This window comes from Orbicella franksi, chromosome 11 (genome assembly GCF_964199315.1).
Source record: "Orbicella franksi chromosome 11, jaOrbFran1.1, whole genome shotgun sequence".
Taxonomy (NCBI): Eukaryota; Metazoa; Cnidaria; class Anthozoa; order Scleractinia; family Merulinidae; genus Orbicella; species Orbicella franksi.
In genome coordinates this window covers 2159918-2179890 of record NC_138155.1, presented here as the reverse complement: position 1 = coordinate 2179890, position 19973 = coordinate 2159918, and the positions used below count along the sequence as shown (strand labels likewise).

At 39.5% G+C, this 19973-nt stretch overlaps 1 protein-coding gene across 1 annotated transcript; it reads left to right on the top strand.

Annotated features, from left to right (window-relative positions):
- Positions 1–1588: 1588 nt before the first annotated feature.
- LOC145460153 (VWFA and cache domain-containing protein 1-like) lies at positions 1589–19973 on the top strand. The gene is made up of 15 exons (XM_081444887.1): positions 1589–2145; positions 2921–3508; positions 3933–4077; positions 6024–6328; positions 7112–7244; positions 7906–8179; positions 8414–8610; positions 9338–9418; positions 10288–10606; positions 11113–11301; positions 11418–11761; positions 11972–12119; positions 12574–12827; positions 13023–13198; positions 13488–19973. The coding sequence occupies exons 1-15, from the start codon at positions 1963–1965 to the stop codon at positions 14532–14534; spliced, it is 4383 nt and encodes a 1460-aa protein (XP_081301013.1). The 5' UTR covers positions 1589–1962; the 3' UTR covers positions 14535–19973.

The window sequence follows — 19973 nt, the reverse complement described above, 5'->3', positions numbered from 1 at the left end:
CTTGCAAACGCACGTGACCCCAAAAAGCGTACCTTTGTTGTACTTCATCAGTCTTCAGAGTAGATTACGCTGTAAAGTCGACAGTGTCACCAGTATATGATAAAATAAATCAGACCAGTAAACATGCGTGTGCGGTACGAACATGTAAATACACCGTGATTTGTGTTTATAATTAGTACGCTTTATAATACATCCCAGTGATCAAGATAATAAACTTAACTTCAGTTTTCACTTTTCAGGAAGAATTCGATTGGCTTCACTTTAAACAGACCGTTTAAATCATTCGCGATAGCGACGAAAACGGAAGTTGTAAACTTTATTTTGGTTTGAATACAATTGGTTGCTGTGGCAATCTTAAAAACTGACAAACAAATATAAGTGTACCGCACGTTCGTTGAAGTTTCAAATGAAACACTAATATAATGAATCAATATCTTCATTTAAATAAATATCTGTGTAGTTTAATTCCCACACATATTTTTTATGGCACAAAGTAAATTTCTTGTGCAAAAATGCGGCTATTTTATGTTGAGGGGTGGAGTTGAGGACCACTACGTCATTCACAAAATTCATTGTGAAAGTTAAGACAGGGAAATAACCTGCCAGACAAAAGAAGCGTTATTGTTTAATAATTACCCTTTTTAAGACCCCAAAACGTTGCAGTCGTACTAAATGTAAGCACTTATATTTTAAATACATCGGTCCGATATATTATCCATGACGTCAAGCATTTTTGCAAACTTATTTCAAGCAAGTCATCAAACTGCTATGAAATTCGCTTTGCTAACAGATTATATGATATTGAAAGATCCAAATTGCGTTAGAACTTGTTACGATCTCGCTTCAGCCTCTAGCATCCGTGAAACTATGTGCTTATCTGACGTATAAAGGACTAAAGCACGGGAAGTCGCAGAACTAGCTCGATCTAATCCAAAATGCACAGCCAAACTTACTGAATAAATATTGTTTATTTGATTGAGTTCTGCATGATAGACATCAAATAATTAACACGTTTCTCTCTTAATCTCGACTGAATGGCCTCGAGTTTTCTACACACTTAATTTTTTGTAAGAAATTGTTTCCATCAAAAGTGACTTAACTTAACTGTTGTTTCGTCTGACACTAAGAATTTGTGTAAAGTTTCCCATATCCTGATATAACGTTTTGAAATTTTAGCAAATGCCCGCCGGAGCCTATCAACGTTAATGATATTCTGTCAAAAAATATCATTCAACAACGACCAGTGTTATTTTTAAGATTGTGTTGTTCGACAATGGTTCTGATATCTAGTTTTCTCTTTCATTTAATGAACAAAGATCAACAAAGTGTAATCACGTTAAAAGCTTATTCGGCTGGTCGACCACACTCCCATACATTATCAGGAGTCGAAGGTGGAATACCGGAAATTAAAAGCGAAAGCTGATGTAGGACATTGAAATTCTCAACAGTAAGTAGAAACTGTGGCGATGATCGGAATCGTAAAGGCTTTCCTTAGATTGTTTAAGCACGCTGAACCTTTTATTTCAGCAGTTGCTACAAAATAATAAGTGGTGCTTTTAACTCCAGTGATTTTACTTTACACATGAAAGAGTTTCTGAAGCTTTTGTTGTAATATAATATCTTTGGTTCCTTTGCTTTAAATAGAAAGCAACTGGTACGAAGTCTCACTTGTTGTGAAGTAAACACACAGAGAAGCATACCTAAAGTTGCTTATTTAATACTCATTGACAGTATTTTATTTTAACTCTTCAAAGAACAAGCGTTATGCGTCATACACCCTCAAGAAGTCTTGTTTACCGCCAGTTCGTCATCTTAATGCACCACTGACCACGAGGAATCGCTATCATAATAACGGAACAATTAATTAACTGTATTTTCACGCAGTATTTTCACTGGCGCACCGGACATTTAAACTTGTTTTGAGGGTCGAAGTGGGTAAAACTGCGTTGACGTGTAAGCGGAATGATCGAGCGGACGATGAATGCTAGAAAAGTTCGCTTCGCAAACGAAACTTTCTCCGTACTTTTACTTTCGGTTTTCGTTCTGCTATCAAGCGAAGTTGGTTCCAGCCTCCTTGATCCAACTCAAATTGGAAGGGAGCTGCAAACGTTTGCGAGGGATGCCCTTGGAGTGGATGAAATGCAGGTAAGAACAATAGGAAATTTTGCTTAGTCAGAGTGCATGATATCAGTTCAACTGTTGGTCTTACTGGTTTGAGTGAGGGACATGTAGCCTTAAAATGGTTCGAACATAAGCTTTCCGCAAATTTAAAATCCCTATCCAAAACTTTTTCCAGTTACTCTAATCTTCTTTTTCAAACGTTTAGGTCTGATTAGATTTACCAATCGGTTAATAGTTTGTCGCAGCGTTATCGTTCAATATCTCTCAAACTTCTTCCTTTTGGCAGTGTATTAATTAGGTTTTACAATTTGAGTTAAGAAAAAACTATTTCGAAATATTTTTGGCGGTTTTACCCAGTTATTGATAACTTGCTTGCCTTTAACTTTTGAAAATCCGTCCAGTAGGACTGATTGGATTGAGTTGTGCTACAGGCAAATAATGAGTTACTGATCGAGGCGCGAAAGTTTTTTCACATTCTTGCACGTTTCCAAAGAGGTTCATTTAATACTCTCCGGCTGACGCCGACTGGGAGATAATTTTTCACTATTTGCTCAATTTCTGCCATTTTCTGCTTTGAAAGTAGAACTCTGGTATAGCTCTTACCGAAATATTACTATTTTTCCGATAGTTTCGTCATTTGTTGTCTAAATTTTCCACATTCATGGAAGTTTCCAAAGACGTTCGTTTTATACTCACCCGCCGAGGATTAAAATATGCATACATTCTTCTCCCACACAAAGAGCCATATTATATCCTCTAAGTGAAGTGTTCTAACTGTTGCATATTTTTTATCTCTTAGAATTATTTTGACAGCCTTCAGTATCAGAAGCGGACCATAAAAGGAGAAGACATCACTCCACATCTGGCGGTGAAACTCTCTGACAAGTTCAAAACAAGGTTTGAGGTTGCCAAACGCCTGAAGAAAGCAGTCGAGGACTCGTATGCCAGGTCAACGAAAGCTGCACCACAAACAGAATGCTGCCACGTCAACAAATTGACTTTGAAGTACGATGTAAGATTTCACTCAAGAGTGGATCTCGACAATGTTTGTTTGAAGATTTCAGGCAGCGCGTCTCCAAACCCAATCCATTTAGACGAGGGCGTTTTCAAGGAAATGAAAGACATCTCGAAAACGTATCCCTTCATAAAGTGGCAGTACTTTGGATCAGAGCAGGGCGTCATGACCAACTTTCCAGTGTTTGACGACAAAGAGGAATGTGACAAGTATGATCCCCGTTACAGACCATTTTACGTGGAAACCGCCACCCCTGAAGCTAAAGACGTGGTGCTTGTTGTCGACATAAGTGCGTCCATGACAGGAGAAAAACTTTACATCGCCAAAGAAGCTGCGAAAACAGTTTTGGATACCATGAACCCAAAAGACCAGGTGGGTGATCAGGGGCATGCAACGGATTTGTCCCATTGTTATGATATCTGTTCGCAGGCTTATTTCCTGAACTACCCGCTGATGTTTACATGCGGGTCCTAAACTCGAATTGGAAGTTTGGAGGTGTTGGTTCTTGTGGATGAAGGAAATCCGGAATTCCCGGAGAAAAACCCTTGGAGAAGGCGAAAACCAACAACAAACTCAACTCATTTCTGGCAGGGGTCGGGATCGAATCCGAGTGACATTAAAGGGGAGGCGAGCACTCACCACTGCGCCATCCCTCCTCCGCACTGCGGCGAAAAAGGTTATGAATTGTAATTGTAACGACCAAACCAGGGACCTCATAGCGATGACGATACGTGACTGATGCATTTGGGCTGCATGTGTACTGTCAGACCTTTATCATATTAATTTATTTCTGTAGGTTGGTATCGTGGCATTTAACAATTACGCTTCCACTCCAGGAGATGTTGGAGGCAAAAGTCGCTGCTACAGTGAAGGGTTAGCTTTGGCAATCCCTACAAATATCAGAAAAATGAAAAGTTATGTCGATGGGCTGGTGCCTCATGGTAAGACAAAAGATCAGTCGTGTTGATATAAATCAAGGGTGTAAATCAAGGATTCGATAAGACGGCACTAGTTTTAGCTGTCCAAGTATCGTTAAGGGTGCACTCGAAGAAATAATAGTAACATAACGCTCTTAATTTTGTTTTTAGGCTCGTTACCGCCGGTCTCTCGACTCTGGTCTATACTAACCCGGGCTCCTTTCCCGAACAGCGGCTGGTAATGGAGTCAATTCTATTTTAAGTGATATCTTTTAGTGGTCAAATAAAGCTCGAGCCACGCCTGGATTGGTTTCCTTTAAGCACTTAAGGTTACAGTATACCTTCGGGTCGGCAATTTTCTTCATATTTGGATTTTTGGGTCAAAATAGTGGTCGAGGAATAATCTCTAATTTCTGAAAAAATTTTTTGAAAAAGACTAAATATTGGCGGAGAAATGGCGGTTTTACGTTTTCACCGGAAGTAAAAGTTTACCTCTTGATTGACAGCCCTATGGCGCGTATGGAATCAACCGAGACGATTTTCGCGGAAATTACTTATATGGATGTCACGAATTGACTACTCAGTTGATCAGCATTGTTGTTCTGACTACCCAGCTTTTTTGGTATTAGGCGTGTCTCTATTAAGTTATAAGTAAACATAGACCACGTTTAAACCATGGACCGGTTCGAAAAAGCGAAAACAGCGAAGAACGAATGAAAATACATCAATGAGTGAAGAAGGGAAAGTTCGCCACGCGGATTTAGCTATAGTTATCGTATAAGGCGGGCAAATATTCGTGGTAAAAGAAAAGAAAGGTTCTGTAAAAATTTCGGAACTTGACAGCAATAACAGGGATGCTGACAGAGACTCGTCTGATGAGTCCGATATCGACGAATCGTCGCACTCATTGAGACCATTTGAAGTATAATCCATGCACAGTTGCCCACCCACAGTTGCTCTCGGCGCTTTCTTTTGTTTGTTTTCTTCGCTCAGCCACTCTAACGTTCGTATCCTTTTTAGTCTTCCCCATTTTGCCAGACCAGCTTCAAGAAAAACCGAGCTACAGAAAAATTCTCTCTCTGCCTTCGGTTCCTTGAGCGCATTGCGAAACACAAGAGTTTTTTAGAGATTCGCGCGTAAATTTCACCAGGAGGTTAACGGTAGTAAACTTTCCCTGCACTGATTGGCTTAGTTATCTGAGAACCCAGTTGAAGGCGTTTGTGGGCGGAGTTTGTTTGCGAAGCAGAAAATTTTTCTTAACGCTGTTTTCTCGAATAAATTTTTTCACTTGAAGCAGACACTTTAAAGAGTTATAACTCAAAGGGAATTTGTTCAATTGCTCTTAAATTTGGACAGTGGCTAGTTTAACATATAAACTACAAAAGCGTGTCTGGGAATTGTTAATTACGAAATACTTTTTCTTCGAGAGCGATTTTCGTACGATCACTCCACATTTTTTTAATCCTATTTCGAAAATGTTTTGTAACTTTTTACTGCAATTGAATATGCCAAAACGCAGACACGCTTTTTTAAGCGCTTTGGGCCCTGAAACCGAGGAAAAAATTAAATTGACGAAAAACGAAATTCGCTTTGACTTGTAGCTTTCGAAAGGTGATTCGGGCGCTCGCATTTAGTGGTCGTGAAAAATTCGACAATTCATTTTCTTTCAAATTTCTTGGTATAGTTTGATAGCCAGCTCCATAAGCTTTAATTTGATATAGGGGTTTAGGTATCTACAGTTTAAACTGCACGCGCTACATCGCTTGCGCGCGAGACACCCCTGAAGGTATACTGTGACCTTAAATTAAATTTTCCGTTAAGCATCCCCTACCTTGTCATATGAGAGTTCCCCCGAATGCCTGCCTCGCCAAATGAACTTCACCCCCAAACACCGTTCGGACACGTTCGATAATGTCACCCCTTAAAAACTGTGAAGTGTAATTACTGCGTGTGCTCTTTTTGATTTACAGGTCAAACTCAATACAGATTGGCGTTTGAAAAAGCTTTCAGTCTACTGAAAGGCTCAGTCTCTGAAGAGCCGGGAGAGAAGAAGAAAAGAGTCATTCTATTTCTGACTGATGGGGCACCTTCAGATGAAAACAAGGAACTGATTTTCCATACCATAAGAGATAAAAACTTTGAGCTTAACAATTCGGTCATCATTCTAACGTATGGATTTGGCAGTGCAGTGAATCAGACTATTCTGGAAGACATCGCCGAGCAAAACACAGCAAAATATGGTGCACCTGCAAGCACTTCTGTCGGAGACATCACGGTAATAAATGAAGTGTTAGTTCAAATGATATCGTTAACCGCTATCTGCGGCAGAGATGTTGCGACACTCGCCTGTTTGACACGTTGCATGACATATTAGGGAGTTTTAATAATGACGACAGCAACACCGAGGAGGACGCCTTGCAAAAAATTGATTCATATTTTACCTTTGAATGTTGCGACTGTGTCATCTGTTCTGGTTAAATATGAAATGAATGCTTTTAATTCCAAGGGAAGATACGAAAACTGCGATTCACGTTTCCCCCAAAAAAGGGGAACTTGGTCATTTCACGTTCTTGTTTTGCAGATGACGGGTATATGAAATGTACCAAGATTCAAAACGCTTGTGCAGAACCGTTGCTTTGCTCGTTAAACCTTTTGTTTTGTGACGTTCTCGTTAGTGTCGCCGTCGTAGTTTGCTAAAGTCCCCTATTGCTTAACCAATACGGTGGAAGCTTTCTTAATGGACACCTCCATGATACAGAAACCTTTATGTAGCTATTTGTTTCAACCTATGAACTTCATTTCAGGGAAACCATGATTCGTATCATCCTTAGTTACTTCTATGGTTCGGACACCTCCGAAATACAGAAGTTCAGCTGAGGCCATCAGATATTGGCCAAAAAGACGTTGAACTAAAACTGCCGTTTTAAAAATTTGCACCACCGCTTGTCAACTGTGTTTATAGTTGAAGCTATCGATCAACATCAATAAATTCATTAACCGGGCTGACCGGGCTCTAACTTGTGAATGCATCTAATCAGCTCTTATCTTATCTCTGTAGCGTGGAGAATACACTTATGTCGAAGACATCAAGAACCTAAGAATTAAAATGGGAATGTATTATAATTTATTCGCACTGGGAAAGCAGCTTGACCCTGTGGTGTCTGTGCCTTATGTTGACGCTTTTGGAACAGGTAGGATATATTCATCATAACAGTTCATACTTACCACTATGGTTTATAGTGTATAATGGACTGTTTGCAGCTGTTTCATTTTCCCAAATCTCAAATCGTCGACTGCGCGCGTTAAAAAACCAGAAAGAAAATTGCGGAAGCCATAGTCATTCCTAAACCTGTCTTGATCGGAAGCAATATATCAGGAAAATGAAACGCATCATATAGATCCTGCACCAGTGCCGGTTAAAATAATAGCAAAAAGTGTTTCTTTATTGAAAATGCGTGATTCAAACTGCGCCAGTGGGATAAAAATTGACAGTACACTGACTAGAGTGTTCGTTATTAACTTTCCGTATCATATCTAACAAACCAGTCATCATTAGCAGGCATTGTTGCTGTAGGTTGAATCACTTTACTTTTCATAAAGGCTTCAAGACTTCCCAACAAATGCCGTTTTCACGGTTACCTTTGCTCATTTGCATTACAGTAAAATCGAGCATGTATATGAGGCAATTTCGGGCTATTTTGTAGTTTTAGCCCGAAACTTTCTCGCATCCACCTTGGATTGCGTTGTAATGCAAATGAGAAAAATTAACCGTGAAAAGGGCTATTATTAACAATATACCCATGTTATCGGTTATTGAAATACTGCACATGAATTCTTTATCTTCATTTTTAGGACTTCTTATGTCGATCACGCTCCCTTGTTTTCATCAAGGAAAGTTTATTGGCGTGGCAGGCACTGATATCAACATGGATGATCTGTTGTCAGATATCACGTTCTTTAATCAAGGTCAAAGCACCTATGCGTTTATGATCAGTAACTCTGGAAGGACATTAATTCACCCGCTCCTTCCAGCTCCAACCGATGCGTACGGGGACCCCGTTTTTCTGGACATAAGGACATTGGAACCAGAGGCAGAGTTCGAAGAGGTCTTCTACTCAATAAAAAGGTATGTTCACGGTTTAAAGTACGCTCCTTGCTGATTCACTTCCTTGTTGCGCTCAATATTCCTCCACAGCGCCTCCCGTAGAATATACCCTTGCCTATTGATACATAGCACAGACCGGAATCGAAAAAAAAAAAAGTATTTTGATATTGGGTAAAGGACATTCCTCCCGTCTTGAAAGCTGATATTGTGACACTCTTGAATTTAGCAAGGTGCATCCATTTTGTTCTTTCCTAGTGGAAAATCTGGATCGAAAACATTTGTTGCTAAACGATTTCTGCCAAGAGGGGGAAAAGAGAAAGAAGGAGTAACAGTAAAAGAAGTTAATTCCAGATACTTCTGGAGGCCATTAGTAGGAATTGATTTCTCTGTGGGTGTGGTTGTACCTGTTTCCCATGCTGAGGATCAACTTACCTCACTCAAAATTCCTGCAGGTTAGTTTTTTTATAAGAATACATCAATCATTTGCAGTTCCTAGTAGATCAATTAAAGTTAATGGTTTCATATGTTCAAGGCTCAAGAATACATAAAGGATCTCCTCTGTCACAAGGCTAATATGAGATTCTCACTACACTTGGTGACCGCGCCTTTTATCGTTCCGGTCTATTTTTACGGAACAATTTGCCCGTAATCATACGATCAAGCTCGTCTTTGGACATTTTTAAAAAACGAGGGAAGACATATCACTTATGACTGTTCATAATTTTTGTACATCTTAGTTACATAAGCCCTTTTATATTTTTGTGTTTCTAGCACATTTTATGCTTTTTATAGACCTTTGTTTTACTTTGTTAGCTTCTTTTTATATGCAGAACGCTTTTGAATATTTTATAGTATTAGTGCTATATATAAATTTATAATTATTATTATTATGAACATTATTATTATGAATATTGTCATTATCACTGTTATTATTTTTATTATTATTATTTGTGACATCTACGACGGTTTAAAGCAATATTTTCGGAAACAGAAAATATAGTCCCTTCTTATCAAGTGCATGCACGTTTCCCAGGTAAACAAAGATCGATGAAAACGTGCACTTACACATGACGTCAGCCTAAGTGAAAAGGACGGACTGAAGCAAGTATATATTGCTCTGATAAATCGTCAAACGTTTTAACTGGTTGATTTTATGGTTTCGTTGTTGTTCTTCTATAGACTACACGTTTAAATATCACCGAATTGACCTGAATTATCCGGAGAAGCCGTGTTCTCAGTTTGGGACACATGCTGCTAAAGGTAGGTTGAGCAAAGCGGTCACTAAATGCCTTGCAAAATAAAGACCTTCCTCACGATCTGAATCTATCCAATCTGATGGGAACTGAACTGAGTAAGGAGGAAGCTAAAATCTGCTTTCTACGTTTATAGCTTTACCTGCATTTGAGCGGCATTTGGGCAGCTGGCACCACTCATCAAAAGAAACCAATTTTGATATCCCACAGGGATATCCAAGGGACCTGTTCCTTTACGAATCTCTTCCCTAGCTAAAGTTCTGCAGGCTGGAAAACCCAGCAGCACTCACCTAGTTGATGTAACCTTCATATTCAAAATTTGTTTGCTGCCATGATACTTGTATCTTGGTTGAGTGAGATGTGTTTGAGAGAAGTATTGAAAGATAGCCGGCCCATTTAACCGCCCAATTGGTGGATTATGCGTTTAGTGACGTGTGCTCTGTATCACTAGAACGAGAGACGAAAGCAAATAAGGTTAAAGATAATCATAGGCTTTAACGAATGGCTATTGTTTTGTGTCCGGCAGATTCCCCAAAATATATTTTCAGATAAAGGTGGCGATGGGCGAATTACTGTAAAATACAGAAAAAAGAAAGCTGTTAATGTGACAGTCAGCGCGCCACCCATTCGCGCTTTCTTTCATACCAAGCTGTTGTTGTAAGAACGTCTGGCTAAGCTTAGATTGACAAGAATACTAGGAAGACACTGAGGACATATTCAATCTGAGACATTCACAGGCAGTTAGAGCATCGAGCTCTAAATACGGCACCGTACTCCACAACTCAGTAAAAACAAGCAGCAACAGCCTCAGAAATTAGACTTTGTTATAAAACGAAAATGACCGAATGAGGTTTAATAATACATTTTCTCTAATAGACACCACTGTAGTAAAGTTTGCTCCGGGAGCCTATTTAGACCCATACGAGTATATAGGCAAAGATGAGACAAAGGCTGACGTGCAGCTGCTAACTGCTTACATGAAAGACGACTCAGGAACAGTAAGAAATCCAGGCTTGAAGAGCGGCATCCGAGACGCAGTGACTGCGACTTGGCAGGTTGAAGACTTGTGGCTGCGTGACAAAACGGAACTCACGCAATATTTGGTCTGGAGATACATTGGTACATCAAATGGAGTTTTTAGAACAACTCCAGGTAGTGTGGAAGACAAAGGTTACGACCCAAGACAGAGACCTTGGTAAGAATAACTCATTAGGAATCGTCTTAGTGTACTTTCTGGGGCGATTCCAGCAGAATATGTCGTCACAAAAAAGGCTGTACTGAAAAGTTGATTTTAAACACTTGCTTTAGTATAGTATCACTGTATATTTCCAACGCCACGGGTGTTTTTTCTATTGCTTATAGAAAAAGAGTGCGAGTGTATCTGATTTCTTAAACCAGGCACACGATTGATTTCCCTATCCTGGACATGCGTATGTGATAGTGGTCTACCAGCGAATAGTCGATGATGAAAGAACAATCAGATAAATAGATTTGTAATGGAACAGGAGCGTCCAATTAGAGTATACGCACGAGGGCGGAATAACAGACTTTTGAGGTCAAATGGAGCCTGAACAAATTAAAATCAATTTTGTTCTCGATTTTATTTGATAGGCAATAAATATTCTCCACAATGCAAATTTTTTTCCACTTCCAGCGCCTTCATTTTTAACCAATGGTTAAAATTTACTACTTTTTCTTCAGGTATTATACAGCTTTGGCCCACACCGGTTTGTTAACTCTTACAACTCCGTATTTGGATTCGGGAGGAGCTGGAGTGGTGATTACCGCTGGTCGGGCGCTGTATCGAGGAGAACCGAGTCATATACATCACACAAACGATGAAGTTCTTGGAGTTATGGGGGCTGACTTTCCACTAACTTATTTCCACAGGTAAGAATTTATTATCACATGTGTTGGCCAATCAATTCAAATCTTGCCAAATTTTCACCCAAAGCGTTTATCTATATAGCACAATATAAAACTATACTTTTATGTCTATTTTACAGGTTACTCACCGAGGTTTACCCAAAGTGTAAAGATACACAGACCTATTCCTGTTTCGTAATGGACAGCGCTGGCTTCCTTATCATGCACGAAGACTTCTTGCTTTCATCAGCTGCAGCATCAGATGTTGAGTACGTGCACATCACGGAGAAGGACAAGAACGTTGCAGAAGACCTCATCAAAAAAGGGTACCTGAGAAAAATGGGATGCCGTGACCTGGAAGAGATTCAAAGGCAAAGCTTTTACGAAGTCAGTTTACCATCAGGTGGAGTCGATGCTCTCGGAAATGGTGGAAGATGTTCCAAATACCAGCTGGGAAAAATTATAGGAACAAATGCCTATATAGGTTTGCAAATAAGTTTTGTATGTTCGTTTTTCATAAGATTACCCAGGTCAAAATATTTGTCTGTACAGCGCACTGTTTGTCTATCTGTCTGGCTGTTTGTCTGTCTGTCTGTCTGTGTGTCTCTCTGTCTCTCTTTCAATCTGTCAGCCACCTGAAGAGTCAGTAGATCAGTCAGACTTTATTAATACTTTTGTCAATGTTCATTCGCAGGGGTTGCTGTAAGAGAATCCTTCTGCTCTACAGAGCCTTGCCCCTGTTCTTTAGATAGGGAATGTTCTTTATTCAACTTGACGTGTGAATGCCCTTGCACCTCCCCCCTGGACTTCCGTTACTGTCGCAGTCAATTCCTCGACAGCAGGTTTGTTATCCATTTTAGCAAATTGTTTGAAAATCGCAAATTCGAAAACAAAACGTTCGTTGAAAGAAGATTCTGTTTCAAGACCTAACAAGACATGCATGTACCTTTTTGTATTAAAGGATAATGTAAAACAATGAGACTTTTGTTATAGTTAACAGTTGTAAATAGGGAATAATTAATCACTTTCCCACAAACATGTTTGTTCTATTTCACTTTCCACGTTGCTGATGATTAAACAAGCCCTACCATGACACGATTCTTAGGAATCTAATATCTGTCTCGGGATGATTTTGCATTTGATAAAAAAGACCTACGTGAATGTAATAACTCCCTTAATTTGCCAGTGACAGGCACATGTAGATTAAATGGTAAAAACGCGGAGGCAAGATTCACGTTTATCAGTGACTGAGTATTAACCCTTCTTTTTGTTTTTGTTTTTGTTTTTTTTTTTAAGCGATCCTATTTGCCCACCCTCAGCACCTGAAATACAACCAACGAGCAATCAGAACTCGCCAGTCCCTAAAAAGATATGCAAAGATCCTACGCCAGGATTAGAAAAATGTTTTGATCCTCGCTGCAGTGAAAGAAACAGTTCGCAAGCATGTGAAGGCGTCGTTGGCTGCTATTGGTGTAAAAACGACAAAGATGACGTGCCATTAAATCAACCTTACTGCGCTAGTTCAGAAGTGTGCTATAGAGGCAGAGAAGGTAATACCATGTAAATACCCGAAGACATCTTTCAGCCTCAGCGTTTCTTGTAGCAAATGCAAAGGCTATTAATATCACCTTGTGACTTGTAATATGGCTATTTAATTTCCTCCCGATATAGTCAACAATGCATAAGGCAAAAATAAGAATCTATAAATCAACAGTCGTCAATTTGATTTGTTAATCTATGCACAGCTGATCAGGAACAATGTCCATTGGAGGGTCCAAAGGTAACGTCACAACCGCAGCAAGTTAACAAAACCAGAAATAAATTTGTCGGTGACGATGAAGGCAGACGGACCGGAGTTATTGTTGGAACTGTGATTGCTTGCACTGCTGTTGTGGCTCTAATAGTGATATTAACGATCTTGGTAAGTCAATTCTTTCCTGCCTATCATAGGATCCAGAGTTGCATGTCTAAGTGGTCGAATGTAGGCGTACATATGACAATGAGTGGAGTTTTGTTGTTTTGTTTTTTTTGTGTGTGTGAGGGATGAAAAAGCTATATTAAGGTAAGATGGTGCTGAGTGTTACCAACACTAGGGAAGCCACCTTTTTTACTGAGATATGCTCCTAATGAGTTGGGTTTTTTAATGGATCAACTGGCATTTAGAATTAAGTTTTCTAAACATACAAACCTTTTCCAATTTACTTCTATAGGTAATAAGACATCACCATAACCTAGGCGGACCACCCATGAACAAAAACAAGAGCGCTTCAACACGACAGATTATCGATCCTGAAAATCCAGATATTGCTACTCGTCCTCCGGCACCTCTTCCGGAACCAGTGGATCTTGCATCTGATGAGGATTATGACGATCCAGATGAGTTGCAGCCTTCCCGTAAACCTTCAGTAATTTCTGTTCAGTGGCCATCACCTTATGATGAAATAAGAGCCCGGTTTAAACCTCCAGCCCTGCCACCTGCAAGGAAACCATCCACGACTTCCACCCAAATCATTCCTAGATCTGTAAGCTATCCGACATCATATCCTGAGAAAAGGAGCGAGATAGAGTCCAGCAGATATCCACAGCCTCCTGTGTCTCCAATCAGAAGAACATCGGGCGCTGCCATGAACACTACTCCACCCAATTTTGTAGCAGGAATCTCCTCTACAGACAGCGGGGTACCAGACGTTCCTGAAAAGAAACGCGCATCTCTTGGAATTCCACCTCCAGCAATTTCTGAAGAGAAAAGGCCATCTAAGGACAAGCCATTGACTCAGCCTGATAGACCTTCCTCAGCAGCTGCTTACGAGAAAGGGGAGCACCAATATAGCAACTTACCCTCACCACGTCCTGAGCCTAAGAGCCCGTCTGATACCCATTTGATGCCACCCATAGCTGAAGCAAATGAGCAAAGTAACTCTAACAGGCCGGGTCTACGACAGCGCGAGAGTTGTGATTCAATCGCCCTTGATCCTCATGGCTACATAACATTTATTGCCTCCGAAGGCGAAAGGCTATCGGAAGACCAGCCAGAGAGTCCTGCATCTGATACAAACATGCTGCCTGATGGGCCTTCTTCGTCAGCTGTTTTGAATTCACCCGTTCATGAACCAAGCGACCCGTCTGATAACAGTTTGATATCACGCACAGCTGAAGCAACAGAGCAATGTGTCTCTAGCAGGCCAGGTCTGTCACAGCGCGAGAGCTGTGATTCTATCGCCCTTGATCCCCAAGGCTACGTACAGTGCATTTCTTAGAACGCAGCACCGGACCCAGTTTGAAAGATCATTCCCAAACACCGAGACAAAGTAAACGGTTGGAACCTGCGAGCGTCGTCTGAAGCAGGACAAAATAAATAACACGGTACGGTCGTGTCGATTTCGCTAAACTGTATCAAGTATAGTTTTGACAAATTATAAATTGTTACTAGCTTAAAAATATCGGTATAGCCTCCAACGTTATGGTCTCGAAAGTGAGGACAAGCTCCCGTCTCTTAGACCATGGCCTGCCAGTATCTATTAGTGTGTGATCACTTTACTAACCAAGATACCATTGCAGAAAGAATTTTAAGGCATTGGTTTGTGATATCCAGTAGCTGTAGTCTACAATGTATTATTGGCAAGTCCGAAGATAAGCCCTATAATCTAGATCACGACAATAGTTGTCATGAACTTGTGGACAATTTGCACTATTCCGCTTGTCTCATAAAAGATGGAAGTAAAAAAGAGTTTGTATTATTTATCTACTGTAGTTATCAATTTGCAGTAGGTATTTAATTAAGGCATTTTGGTAGTAGGTTGAAATAAACCGGGTTGAAAAAGAAACTGAAAGCTGTATCTCGTTTTTACAGTTCAAATTGTTGGAACTCTTGACTGTCACGCCAGCAAATGCAAGTTGTCTTGACTTCTCCCTCTCCACGTCTAGTGCATTGTCGACTTGTACCACTGCAATGTTTCGACACTTGCTTTGGAACAACAACTCTTGAACCGCGCTAAAATATTTATCACTGGGTACTAGTTTGAGAAGCGTTTCATGGAGGACTCTTGCTCCGCAATGCAGTTGACAACTCTCCGTTACCATTTCGTCTCCTGCCTTCACATGGTGAAGGAGGTGTTCTGAAAACGTAGCTAGCTGTGTGGATAAATAATAATTCATTTTCTCTTTCGTTTCATTCCATGGTGTTCGATGTATCGTCTCTGTTTTAAAGTTCTCGTAGTGGGTGTTCTTTACATGCAATGATCAAAGCTCCCCCTGAATCATTCCGAAAATATGCACTATCAATCAGTTTATAATGAACAGTGTAGAAGGCACCCCGGTTTCTGGAAATTTGATGTGCTTCCTGATTAAATTGCTGTGGTATCTAATTAACGTAGATCACGTCATAAGTTATTGTCTTTAATACCTCATGAATAAAATGCGTGGGAAACTTCTTAATTTATGCGGAACATGTCTGGGCAGTTGTAAACGCATTTTGAATAAACTGCAATCAAAAGTACACTTTGATACCAAAGTTAAATAGGAGCGTAGACGAGTATTTCAATTGAGGCAGCCATTTTAGAGGGTCTAACAAAGGGGTCATTGGCGCGAATCGAGGCGCATAGTAACAGCTCAGCCGAGGTAAGGGTTTTATAGGGAGCTAGTTGGGTCAGCGGAGTGAATCGAACGTAATAGAGAGCTCCAGCCGAGATAAGAGTCGAAGGGAGAAGCCAGACAGGTAAGTACGAATTCTACGTGAAACGTTAACAATGTACAACATTTCCAAAAGAAATGGCTGTCGTCCGCATTTTATTCATGAGGTATTAGATAAAATAAATCAGACCAGTAAACATGCGTGTACGGTACGAACATGTAAATACACCGTGATTTGTGTTCATCATTAGTACGCTTTATAATACATCCATGATCAAGATAATAAACTTAACTTCAGTTTTCAATTTTCAGGAAGAATTCGATCGGCTTCAATTTAAACAGACCGTTTAAATCATTCGCGATAGCGACGAAAACGGAAGTTGTAAACTTTATTTTGGTTTGAATACAACTGGTTGCTGTGGCAATCTTAAAAACTGACAAACAAATATAAGTGTACCGCACGTTCGTTGAAGTTGCAAATGAAACACTAATACAATGCATCAATATCTTTATTTAAATAAATATCTGTGACAAGTTACTGGAGGTTTAATACTAACTTCCCACACATTTTTTATATCACAAAGTATATTTCTTGTGCAAAAATGCGGCTATTTTATGTTGAAGAGTGGAGTTGAGGACCACTACGTCATTCACAAAATCCATTGTGAAAGTTAAGACAGGGAAATAACCTGCCAGACAAAAGAAGCGTTATTGTGTAATCATTACCCTTTTTAAGACCCCAAACGTTGCAGTCGTTCTAAATGTAAGCACTTATATTTTAAATACATCGGTCCGATATATTATCCATGACGTCAAGCATTTTTGCAAATTTATTTCAAGCAAGTCATCAAACTGCTATGAGATCCGTTTGCTAACAGATTAGATGATATTGAAAGATCCAAATTACGTTAGAACTTGTTAAGATCTCGCGTCGGTCTCTAGCATCCGTAAAACTATGTTCTTATCTGGCATATAAAGGACTAAAACACGGGAAGTCGCAGAACTAGCTCGATCTAATCCAAAATGCAAAGCCAAACTTACTGAATAAATATTGTTTGCTTGATTGAGTTCTGCATGATAGACTGATAGATAATATGTGTATATTTGGTCGTTCCGATAAGGGTTTCTCTATTGTCTTTGCCCCTATTAAGCCGGCGGCAACCCAAAATTTAAGATAAGAGTCTGAAATTGAACGTGACGAGTGATAATTCAAACACACGTCTATCATGATTGTGTTGAATTGATTCCATGTTCACCAAGAAATTTATAACCCGATAGCCAAAAATATTTAAGGTACACCAACCTCTGTTAAGCGGCCAACCCAAAAGCTCTCAGATCGCTCACAATCATTTGCCCAAAGAAATTTTCACAGGAATCTGCAGACCATCCTTCTGCGATTCAACCATGAGAAGGTTAATCCATTTGAAGGCTTCGCACATGGTGAAAATTAATTATATTCATGAAGTACTTTTAAGTGAATGAAATACATGTCTTCGAAATTTAATTATTTTGCACCTAAAAAGACAACGCAACATTCTCTACAATCAACCCGGTACACATTCAAACATTGCACAAAAATGTTTGAGTGTTTTAAAGACGGAAGAATGATGTGGTTTTGCATGCGAGGCTCTCAAACTTGTTTAATAAAATGGTGCGTCAAATGACGATTTTAACGGATTTGGTAATTTGCATATTTCTTTGTAACAAAAGGATATTTTGCCAAAAAAACTACCCAGTAGTTTTTGTCATGCCTATCCTATCTACCATAAAAATGTGAGCGAAATCGAATTTTCCATATTTATGGACAGGGACTTAATCTCGACTGAATGGCCTCGAGTTTTCAACACACTTAATTTTTTTGTAAGAAAGTGTTTCCATCAAAAGTGACTTAACTTAACTGTTGTTTCGTCTGACACTAAGACTTCGTGAAAAGTTGCCCATATTCTACATCTACATCTACATTATGGGGTTCTTGCAAAGGGAGGCATGCTCCCATCACTGCAAGACATTAAATAAAAAAAAATAAAAAGGAGGGTGGGGGGTAAAAAAACCTTAAAAATATATAATAAAATATGTATATAATTTAAAAAGATTACTTAGAGAAGTTAATTAAGATTAAAAAATTAGAACCTAATTAACCAGAAAACGTCATCTACAGCTATTACTTGGCCTGATATAACGTTTTGAAATTTTAGCAAATGCCCGACGGAGCCTATCAACGTTAATGATATTCTGTCAAAAAATATCATTCAACAACGACCAGTGTTATTTTTAAGGTTGTGCTTTTCGACAATAGTTCTGGTATCTAGTTTGCTCTTTCATTTAATGAACAAAAATCAACAAAGTGTAATCACGTTAAAAGCTTATTCGGCTGGTCGACCACACTCCCGTACATTATCAGGAATTGATCAAAGTTAGGATACCGGAAATTAATTAAAAAAGCGAAGGCAGATGTAGGACATTGAAATTCTCACTACTAAGTAGAAACTGTGGCGATGATCGGAATCATAAAGGCTTTCCTTAGATTGTTTAAGCACGTTGAACGTTTTATTTCAGCAGTTGCTACAAAATAATAAGCAGTGCTTTTAATTCTCCAGTGATTTTACTTTACACATGAAAGAGTTTCTGAAGCTTTTGTTGTAATATAATATCTTTGGTTCCTTTGCTTTAAATAGAAAGCAACTGGTTAGAAGTCTCACTTGTTGTGAAGTAAATATACAGAAAAGCATACCCAAAGTTGCTTATTTAATACTCCTGGACAGTATTTTATTTTAATTCTTCACAGAACAAGCGTTATGCATCATGCACCCTCAAGAGGTCTAGTTTAGCGCCAGTTCGTCATCTTGACGCACCACTCACCACCGGTCAGGCAGTGTTGGACACGACTCGGAAAGCATGCCAGGATAAATTTTCCCTCGAGCTCATTTTCATCTGATCGCTGAACGGCAAACATCTCCACGCGCTGATGGTGATGTGGAAATATGACTTATAGGAGGTTCCCTCGCATCCGATGCTGAAAGAAATCTGGAATGACATCCATATGAGATGTTCCGCAGGCCAAGTAATAGCTGTAGATGACTTCTGCTCGATTCACAAAGCCACCAGTTTCAGTGCTGAACAGATGATTTTTGGAGTCGAAGCTTCGCGGTTCATCGAATCTTTACGGTTGAAAGATAAATTATTTCCGTTTCTGACCTCTTCGAATTCGATGCCGGAATTGAACCTACCTTTCCTTCTTAGGCATCTCGACTTGCATATAAAGTGTATCAGTGTATCGCTGGCCAACAACATGGTTGTTGACAGATATTATGGTTTTGTTGGACGATAAGAGAGCTGAGGTTGGTAAAACTTACGTAGAAAAGGGTGAATAATTCGGAATCAAAGCAATGTTTTGTCCTTGAAAACTTGTGTAAAGCTTGATTAATCGAGTTTCGCCCGCTGTATTTCTTTATCAACCAAAAAGAATCATAAACAACTTGCTAATGAGCTATGGCTCTTTCAAAATAAAAATAATTTGCAATAAATGGAATTAAGAAGCTAGAAGCTTAATGGGAGAAGTAGGGTATGTTTTGCTTCAATATAAGTGGTAAAAAGTAATTGTATTCGTCCCCTGTGCCAGGTCACACTTCCAGCAAATTCTTGTTCAACTAGCTTACAAATTCAGGATTAAATGTGTGCTGTGTGGATCTATTTTGTAGACAATGGGATAACACGATTTTGGTCTTGCTCAACTTCCTTGAATGCATTTAAAGTAAAAGGCAAATGACTTTGCCTCAGACATTGCCACTGGCAATATCAATGTTCAAACTGGTGAGAGTTTGAGATTTCTCTTCACCTAGTGCTTAGGTGTTGGATTTAACGTGTATCTGCTCCAAGTGCCCCATTCCTGGGTTCTCAGTAGATGTGGCTGGCCATGTAAAAGGGAAACTCGGGCTCAGTGGAAACAAGGCTTGGTTGAGTTACATGAAATGAACGCTTTGGACAAATAATATACCTCGTGCTATTTAAAGTGGTTGCAACTAAAATTGCAGATGGGAGATGTAAAAAAAAAAAACTGACTTATATTT